The sequence below is a fragment of the Syzygium oleosum genome, unplaced genomic scaffold (genome assembly GCF_021117445.2).
Source record: "Syzygium oleosum isolate NSW1041296 unplaced genomic scaffold, Sole_v2.1 Sole_v2.21, whole genome shotgun sequence".
Lineage (NCBI taxonomy): Eukaryota > Viridiplantae > Streptophyta > Magnoliopsida > Myrtales > Myrtaceae > Syzygium > Syzygium oleosum.
Window position 1 is genome coordinate 1,911,154 of NW_026607505.1, and position 9,817 is coordinate 1,920,970.

Below are 9,817 nucleotides of genomic sequence, written 5' to 3' on the forward strand. Positions count from 1 at the left end.
TTATTTCTTGGTTAGCTTTTTCTTTTATGGGATTACATTGCTCCTACCGCGTGGTGGAATACCGAGTAAACTGCAAACATTTTAATATATGATCTTCTTAGCATTGTTAAACCATAATTTAGGGTTACCTCCGAGCAAAATCGTCGGTGGGAAAACCAAATAAAAAATTATGGATGATTATTCCAGTCGACCTTCCAGGAAAATGATGGCATTGACCAAGACTTACAGAAGCCATTCCCCGTGTATGAATTCTGGACCATTTCTTCGTGGACCATCACAATACATCTCTTTACACAAATCACACAGAGAAAGAGAAACTTCAGCAATCAGTAAATCAACAATGGGACACGGACATCATCACGGCGGCCACCACGGCCATCATCATGGCCATCATGGTCACGGCCATGGCCACGGCCATGGTCACGGTCACGGTCACGGTCATGGTGGTCATCATGGTCATGGAGGCCACGGCCACTGCCCACCGCCATCATGCCCACCACAACCATATTACCTGCGGCCGCCGTGCCCGCCGCAACCATATTGCCTGCCACCACCTCCACCGCCCCCTCCTCCTCCGGTGTATTACCCGATATGCGTGCCACGTCCTGTATGTGTCCTCCCTACTACATCTGTCACTGTTAGCGGATTCGACTGGTTCACATGATTCCACGCTGCTACTTCTCTAAAGGGGGTGTTACTGAATGAAGCTCTCATCATCTGTGCCTGCTGTTGTGTAATTGCAATCTACAAAGAGTGTCATGTGTGTGCAAAACAAGTCTACTATGTGTCATGTGTGCTCATAGTAAAGACCCAATTCTTCTGCCAAACTTCTTGTTACTGGGTCAGAGCACAAGTGTCCTTGTGTATCACGGCTAACAACTATCACCTCATTGTAGTTTTGTGTTCCTGGATATTGCATTAAGGGATTTCAATTCCTCTTTTTCGGTTGGTTCAAGAAATGGATGGATCTTAATTATGTATATAACGTTGTGATCTTGCAATAGATGTGCGTAGTCATGTTTTCCATTTCTGATTTTTCCCTCACAAGCTGTTGAGAAAACCCTAATCAACAATTCCTTTTTTCCAGATAAAATGGATAGCAATTCTAGCGCCTAGAGTGTTATATCTCTTGACCAGTTAGATCAATGTCCTTCCTCAAAAAGTAGAAGAGCATTTGATAGGCAATTCGAAGACTCATAAAAGTACAAATTTATTTTGATTCAACTATAGAAGTATATTTTTCAAGTAATATATAGCTTACACCTATTGCTTACACACCAAATTGAATCCAAGAAAACTGAACTAAATTGTTTAGCTGAGGATGACAAGTGAAGAATCAAGATAAGCAAATTTAATTCTCATCACAAAGGGCCTTTGGAGCAAGAGAGATGCACATTATACAACTAAACTAAATGACAGTTTTTTTTAATCATAAAAGTCCATAAGTTTACTGGTCAAACGGATGGTTGAACCACGTCATTAATGGAAACCTTATAATATTTTTCCAACGTAGAATGGGGTTAACCGTGTCAAGAATTGGCTTCATGAATGCCGAGTGAGAAGGCTGTCCTTTTGCGCGCTTAGAATTGCATAATGTGCAGCACAAATTAGGATTCGATCCTGTGGAAATAGGGACTTTACATCACTCTCCTCAAAGACTTCTCTGTCAAACACCCTGGATTTCAAGTAGTAGTGGGACTCAATTCCGAAATAGGGACTGACCGAGTCAGGCAAGTCACCAAGGAAGCCTATAAAAGGAAAAAATTTCCGAAGTCTTCAAGGAACCAACAATTCGTCCAGTCAGCTTTCAGGAAGGTGAGTTTTCACAACCTTTTTAAGCATCACTCATTGGCTCGGGAAAAGAAAAACCAACTTACCAGAACCAAAAGAGAAGAAGAAGAAGATATGGATTCTTCATTAGGATTCAAGAGGGTCATGACCCTTGTGGCTGCCCTTGCCCTTTTCACCATCTCTGTCACTCCACTTCCGGCTCCTGCTTCCCCTGCCGAAGCTCAAGCCCTCCTCAAGTGGAAATCCAGTCTTGGCAACCGTTAGGTTTCTTCCCTCTCTTCGTGGACTCCCTCTCCTCGCAAGGCCACCAGTTCCAATTTGACTGTGAGTTCATGTGCTTGGTATGGCATCTCCTGCAATCAGGCCGGGAGTGTGATTTGGATAAATCTTACCAGTGCCGATGTGGAAGGTATGCTTGACGAATTCCCATTCTCATCTTTGTCTCATCTCATGTACATGGACCTGAGTGTAAATAGTCTCTCCGGCCACATTCCACCTCAAATCGGTTTTTTGAGCAATCTCACCTATCTCGACCTCTCTATCAATCGGTTCTCGAGGATAATATCACCAGAGATCGGCCATCTAACGAAACTGGAGGTCCTACACCTGTATTTCAATGAGTTAAATGGCTCCATTCCCCTAGAAATTGGGCAATTGCACTTGCTCAATGAGGTCACGCTGTATTTAACTCAGTTGCATGGATCTATCCCTTCCTCATTGGGTAATTTGAGCAAATTAGCTAGACTGTATGTCTACAACAACTCTCTTTCTGGTTCTATACCTCCCGAGATGGGAAATATGATAAATTTGGAAGTGCTCCACATGGACGCTAACTTCTTGACAGGACCAATTCCTTCGACTCTGGGGAACTTGACCAGATTGAGAGAGTTGCACCTATTTGCTAATAAGCTTAACGGTTCCATCCCCCTAGAGTTAGGGAATTTGAAGCTTCTTAGCTCATTGAGCCTTTACAATAATAATCTTACTGGTTCAATCCCGCCGACGTTAGGCAATTTGACGGAGCTTACCCTTCTTTCACTCTATGATAACCAGCTTTCGGGTCACATTCCTGATGAGATGGGAAATCTCCGCGCTATGCAGGACTTAAAGCTGAGTGGAAATCAGCTCACTGGCCCAATTCCTTTTTCTTTGGGTAACTTGACTGACCTAGTTCTTTTGCGCCTCCATCTCAATCACCTTTCTGGTTTGACTCCTAGATCCTTAGGGGATCTAATGAACTTGGAGGTGCTGCTATTGAGTTACAACCAGCTTTCTGGTAGCATTCCTTATGAGTTAGGAAATATTCAAGCTATGGTCCTGTTACATCTGAGTGCAAATAAGCTCACTGGTCCAATTCCTTTTTCTTTCGATAATTTGACAAACCTCGTCTATTTACGCCTCAGTGAGAATCAACTTTCAGGGAAGATCTCTGTATCAATTTGCAATGCCACCGGCCTTTCACTCCTGATCTTGCTAATAATAGCTTAACTGGTAGCTTAACCTAGTGCTTATCATACTTGAGCATTTGTCTATCAGTTTTAAACTTGCAAATGAATAGTCTTTTGGGCACAATCCCTCCAACATTTTCACCACGAAGTAGCTTGAGAAATCTTGACTTCAGTCAAAATCAATTCGAAGGCACATTGCCACATTCCCTGGTCAATTGTAAAAACCTGGAAGTCCTAGACTTGAGCAATAATAAGATAGAGGATAAGTTCCCAGAATGGCTAGGAAGCCTGCCAGAGTTAAAGGTTCTTAATCTGAGGTCCAACAATTTTAAGGGTCATTTAGATTTTCCAAGGGTAACTCATCTCTTTTTGAAGTTGCACATTTTGGATCTCTCAAACAACGACTTTGCTGGTCCTTTACCAGCCAATCTGATAGCGAAACTTCAAGGGATGATGAATGGACAAAATGGGCAAAAGCCGTAAGACAAATCATTGTACATGAGGCAGCAAGCTGGAAAGGAATTCTATGAAGCTTCTGTGAATGTGATCATGAAAGGAAAGGAGATTCGGCTAGAGAGGATCTTGACCATTTTCACAACCATCGACTTATCGCTCAACTCTTTTCAAGGGAACATCCCGAGTGTTATTGGAAATCTTCATTCTCTCATAAGGCTCAACCTTTCCCACAACCACCCCACGGGTTTCATTCCTTTAGCCCTTGGAAATTTGACTAACCTTGAATAGCTGGATTTATCTTCAAACAAGCTTAGTGGGAGTGTTCCTAGAGAACTGGGAGATTTGTCATTCCTTGAGAATTTGGACCTCTCAAATAACCAACTCACGGGCCCTATACCTCAAGACAAGCAACTAAGCACATTCACAAGCGACTCATTTCATGGAAACCTAGGCTTATGTGGAACTCCATTACGAAATACATGCCCTGGTGATGCTCAGCCTCCATTGCCACCACCTTCATTCTTCCAAGAGGATAGTACAAGAGAGCATGGTAGCGGTTGATAGGATAGCAGTCGGGATAGGCTATGCATCTGGAATCGTGATTGGAATCTCCATAGCGTACATTTCATGTGAAACTGGAAGACCCAAATGGCTTGTGGGAAAAGTGAGAAGCATGGAGAGAAGAGCCAAATTGATGAAGAAGCCAAAACAGAAGGCCATCCAATTTCATGGAGACCAATGAAATTGTTGGGAAGTGGTCCCTTTGAACTATGTGCAATATAGATCAAGGAATACAATTTTTGTCAGATTGCAATGCAATTTCGCATATGGATACTCATTTTTACCATGTTGCCATTTTCTTCTTTAAGTGCGATTTCTAAATCGAGTCGAATGAATAGATGAACATGAAAGAGATCTTCCAAAAAACTCGCTTTGCATCATTAACACCCTATGTGTCCTTTTCTTGTTTAGTGTATGCAATTCTTATTTCTTCTTGGGAAAGAAAAAAAGATGAAGAGCTGTCGAAGCCCATTTTGCCCGGGATTACATGATTGAACGTGTCATTGAAATGTCTTTAATGATTTCTAAATTTGTCATTGTCCCACTACACATTTCTGTTGAAGTTGCAGCTCAGTATTAGATCGTTGACTTGCAGTCTTGCACCTATCATACTTGTCTGCAATAGTAAACAGGGGTACTCCAGGTTCAAACCTCAAAGCATCTTCGAAGTTTAGATTCAAAGTAATCTTATTGCAAAATTCTAGGATCCGCTAGGCTAAAAAACTGAAATTTTTTCATCTTCGTGGTTTTTTTGAAGTTGCTGGTAATTTTTAAATACTTTTTGCAAAAAATATAACTGGTAACTTGCTTATAAGTTAACTTATCAATAAGTTACCAACATGATAATGAATTTATCAAGTTTCATAGATAATTAGTAAGTAACATTGTCTAAATTTTATGGTTACTATCACAAAAAAATATCAAAATTGGTATGCCCATGCCACAATTAACCAAACTAATTTTTGTGGCACAAAAAATACCAAATTGTTACACTCGTGCCACATTCACCTCAAATTAATTTTCATATCATAAAAAAAATCTCAAACTAGTATGCTCATGTCACATTTATCAGAAACTAATTTTCGAGTCATAAAAAAATATGACTTTTAGCAGATTTTCGAAACTTGAGGGAGCTCTCAAGGCAAAAATAGTAGATTTTAGCAAATTTCCCAATAAATTTTATTTAGTGATTTGGGATTTTTTTGTGATACAAATTAGTTTTGTGTTACTAGTATACTAGTTTAGTTTTTTTTTTGTAACACAAAAATTAATGGGATATGTTTACTAGAAGTCTTAAAACTTGTTGCGAAAGTGCAATTTGATCCTAAAACTTACAAAAAGTGCAATCGAGTCCTAAAACTTGTCAAATTGATTCAATCAAGTCCTAAAGTTAACACCGTCAATTTGTCTAACGGAAAATGCTGACGTGGCATTTTAAAATGAATTTCTCTCTCCTACGTGGCATTTATATATATTTTATTCAAATCTTATTTAAATTAAATTAAAAAACTAAAAATTTAAAAAAAAACAAAACAAAACTAGAAAAAAGAAGAAGAGAGAAGCAGCTTCGCCGGAGGGGGGCCGGCGGAGGTCGTCGGAGGGGCTGACTGAGGTCGTCTGCCCTGGTCGAGGGTGGCCAGTCCTCGCTGCCCCTGCTAGCTCTGGGCGGGGACTTGCCGGCCCCGAGCGTCGGCCGGCCACCCTCGTTATGCCCGGGCGAGGGCACCCAGATCTAGGCAATGCTGGCCCTCGCCTGGGGCCGGCGACCATCGCTTGCCCAGATCTGGGTGACGCCTGGCCTTTGCTTGAGGTTGGCGAGCCTTGCCAACCCCTGGCGAGGGACGGCGACCCTCACTAGGCCCGGGCAAGGGTCGGCGTTGCCTAGATCTGGGTGCCCTCACCCGGGGCCAGTGAGGCCTCGCCCGGGGCCGGCAACCTCCGCCGGTCCCCCTCCGGCGGTGGGCGGCGGCTACAACTCCCAACTTAGCCTTAGTTTTTTCTTTCAGTTTTGTTTTTTTTAAGTAATTTTTAGATTTTTAATTCAATTTATATAAGATTTGAATAAAATAATAATAATAAATGCCACATAGGAGAGAGAAATTCATTTTAAAATGCCACGTCACCATTTTCTATTATACAAATTGACGGTGTTAATTTTAGGACTTGATTGAACCAATTTGATAAGTTTTAGGACTCGATTGCACTTTTTGTAAGTTTTGGGACTCAATTGCACTTTCCTGACAAGTTTTAAGACTTCTAATGAATATATCTCAAAATTAATTTAAGGTAAATGTGGGTATATCAATTTGAAACTTTTTGTGACACGAAAATTAGTTTAGGGTAAATATAACATGAGTGTACCTGTCGGAACTCTCCCAGTGGGGCGAAGTCGAGTAGATGGGTTTAGAGGTAATGTTGAGTTGAAAACCAACAATCCTCAATTGGCGCATTGACATTGGAAAATTAAAGTTAAAATAGATTTATTTATGAAGTCCAACCTAACTAAAAGTCGCTCCTAGCTAACCACTAGCCTTGTGGCTGGCTAAGAGTTAAGTGAAGTATGTGTGGTACCTAACTTTTACGCAACCACATATTTGAGATCGGACGTAATTGCACTAATTCTCTAACTAGTGCCCTTTTTCTGAAGAAAAAAAAAATTGACGTCGATTGCTCTTTTTTGCGATCGTTAGATTCTTTAATCAAAGCAATGCAATGCTACCTACTATTTAATTTATCACCAGAAATGATAAATGCAATAAACTAAAGTTAAACAAACGCAAAGTTTATAAATAAAGGAAAGGTATATGTTTACTAGAAGTCTTAAAACTTATCACGAAAGAGCAATTGGGTCATAAAACTTGCAAAAAGTGCAATTAAGTTCTAAAACTTATTAAATTGGTTCAATCGTGTCCTAAAGTTAATACCGTCCAATTTGACTAACGAAAAATGCTGACATGAATTTTTATTATTTTTTCTATCATACGGAGCAATGACGGGACTTTTTTATAATTAGTTTAATACTACTTTTATTTAAATTAAATTTTAAAAATAAGCTAAAATTGCGGTGGCGGCGAGGGCTTGCAACCCTTCTCGCCTATCCTCCTCTTTTTTTTTTTTAAAACTTATTTTTATAATTTTATTTAAATAAAATTAGTATTGAAAATCAAATTTGGACAAAAACGATGTCGTTTTAGTCTTACGTTTCATACTTTAGCGACGTCATCGCCACGTAGGAGAGAGAAAATATTAAACTAAGCCACATCAATGCCACGTCAGCATTTTCTGTTAATAAGTTTGACAGTGTTAACTTTAGGACTCGATTGAACTGATTTAACAAGTTTTTGGTCTTGATTGCATTTTTTGAAAGTTTTATGACTCAATTGCACTTTGGTGACAAGTTTTAAGACTTAAGGAAAATAAGTTATTTCTAGCAAAAAAAAGGAAAATAAGTTCTTATTATGTGTAGATTTCAATGGTGGTCATTAAACTTTGACATAATCAAAAGTTTACACTTCATAATCCAACAACAATATCATTATCCCGGAATAACGTGCGGGACAATCTCTATTGGAACCACCGAGAGCACTTCAAAATTCCCACAAATAATCACGGCCACTCTATTTAAATGGTAAGTTAGAACGGAATTAAAGAGCAGACCTCCACAATCACGTTATGATCTGTCAAAACGGCTCAAACAAGCGGGCCCAGCTCATTTTTTTTAGATTTTAGCTAACCCAACTCGGCCAATTAAAGAGCAGGTCGTTAATCCATTTCGACACCTCTCCCTCTGCTCGAACATGATCATCGGCTATCATTTCTGCAAGAACGGGTCAACCACGTCAAGATTTGGCTTTCGTGAATGCCGAGTGAGACGACTTCCCTTTTGCGCTTTGAATTGCAAAATGTGTGGCACGGATTAGGATTTGCTCGTGTGGAAAGTTAAGAGTGTTCGCACACAACAAGAAAGACCTTGACTTTACATCACTTTCCTCAAAGACTTCCCTGTCAAAGTCTCCGGATTTCCCTGCTAAAAAAAAAAAAGGCCTCTGGATTTCATTTGGGGGGTGGGACTCAATTCCGAAAGTGGGACTGACCGAGTCAGAACGTACCTTTTCATAGTCTTCACTTGTTAGTTGTCGTTCTTGCATTCCCATTATCATGGAAAATGATGGGAAGTCGAGAGTTCTCATAACCTTTTTAAGCATCGCTCGTTGCCTCGGGAAAAGAAAAACAGAAAACTAACCACATAGTAACATGCCATCAATAGCAATCAGAATGATCATCAAATGACCTTGAGATTAATTCAAATCTCATTCCCATGATGAATGACCAGCAAGTATTCATCGAACACAGTCCACAATTTAATTATAGAAACGAAACCTAAACATTTGGAAACCATGGACACATTTAAGACTTAATTATGAGCAAGCCAAATGACACCCGAGCGGAGCTAAGTCTAGAACCAGCAGACTAGACTCTTATTCATCAAACCAGGCTAAGACCAAATCCATTAACTAATTAAACTCAATGTTCATTAATGTTTTGTTTGTTTCGTGAAAAATAAGTAATTTAGAAAATATTTTTTTAAAATATAATCACTTGGAATAATTAGTTAATAGAAAATATTTCCATTGTTGACAACAATTTATTAGCGATACAAGCACATCAACAACCGGAGCTTATCACACCAGAGCACCAAAATATTGAACGTATATGCTTAACAATCAATCTCCTATATATTCACCACAAGACCCATGCCATCGGCTATTACCTTCGACCACCACCATTCGTCAGACGTTACCCCCTTTACTACGACTTACCGAAGCGGACGGAAACTGAGGATATAAAGTAAGACCACCGTGTGGAGATAAACTCAAATGCTTTACAAACGATCGGTGAGTGTGACATCAGCTCCAAAGAAGCTCTCACCAGTAACCATCATTTGCAGGCATTGGAACATAAAACACAAAAACAAAGAACCCACGACCGTGTGCTATTTTTTTGGGTCTTGACCATGCTGCTTGAAGATGGGTTTGATCCTCCGTTGACCTTACATTCAGCTGATGCATTAGTTGCGGGATTCTAACATGCGACGATGATGAAAAGTTGCTTGAAAACGCGACCGTGCACTATTTTTTTTGGGGTCTTGACGAAGCTGCTTGAAAATGGGTTCGATCCGTTGGCCTTACATGCTGATGCATTAGTTGCCGGATTCTAACATGCGACGGTGATGAAAAGTCACGGCACTAGTGATTTTGTAAAAGATATAGCACTAATGGTCTTATGAATTGTTCAAACTCCACAACCGTGCGCTACTCCCCATTCTCTTGATTCTTTATGAGGGTCTCCTCGTATTTGAAAGTGAAGGATTAACCTAGAAATGTAATAGCTAGTACGTAGCTTGACATTATGGTGGTTTTCTGAAGATTCAGGGCAATATGGAGTTAAAGGATGGGACCAAAAGATCCCCATGAAGGCCTGATTGAATGCATCCGCTTGAGGTTCTGGTGCCCCAATTGGTTGTACGGCAGGAATTGGATGCGGAAAGCATCCTGGCGTCG

At 40.2% G+C, this 9,817-nt stretch overlaps 1 protein-coding gene and 1 pseudogene across 1 annotated transcript; both read left to right on the plus strand.

The window, feature by feature from the left end:
• Positions 1-2,247: 2,247 nt before the first annotated feature.
• LOC130140746 (probable leucine-rich repeat receptor-like protein kinase At1g35710) lies at positions 2,248-3,279 on the plus strand. The gene has a single exon (XM_056321039.1). The coding sequence runs from the start codon at positions 2,248-2,250 to the stop codon at positions 3,277-3,279; it is 1,032 nt and encodes a 343-aa protein (XP_056177014.1).
• Positions 3,280-3,689: 410 nt separating this feature from the next.
• On the plus strand, positions 3,690-4,437 carry LOC115677490 (receptor like protein 24-like; annotated as a pseudogene).
• Positions 4,438-9,817: the final 5,380 nt, after the last annotated feature.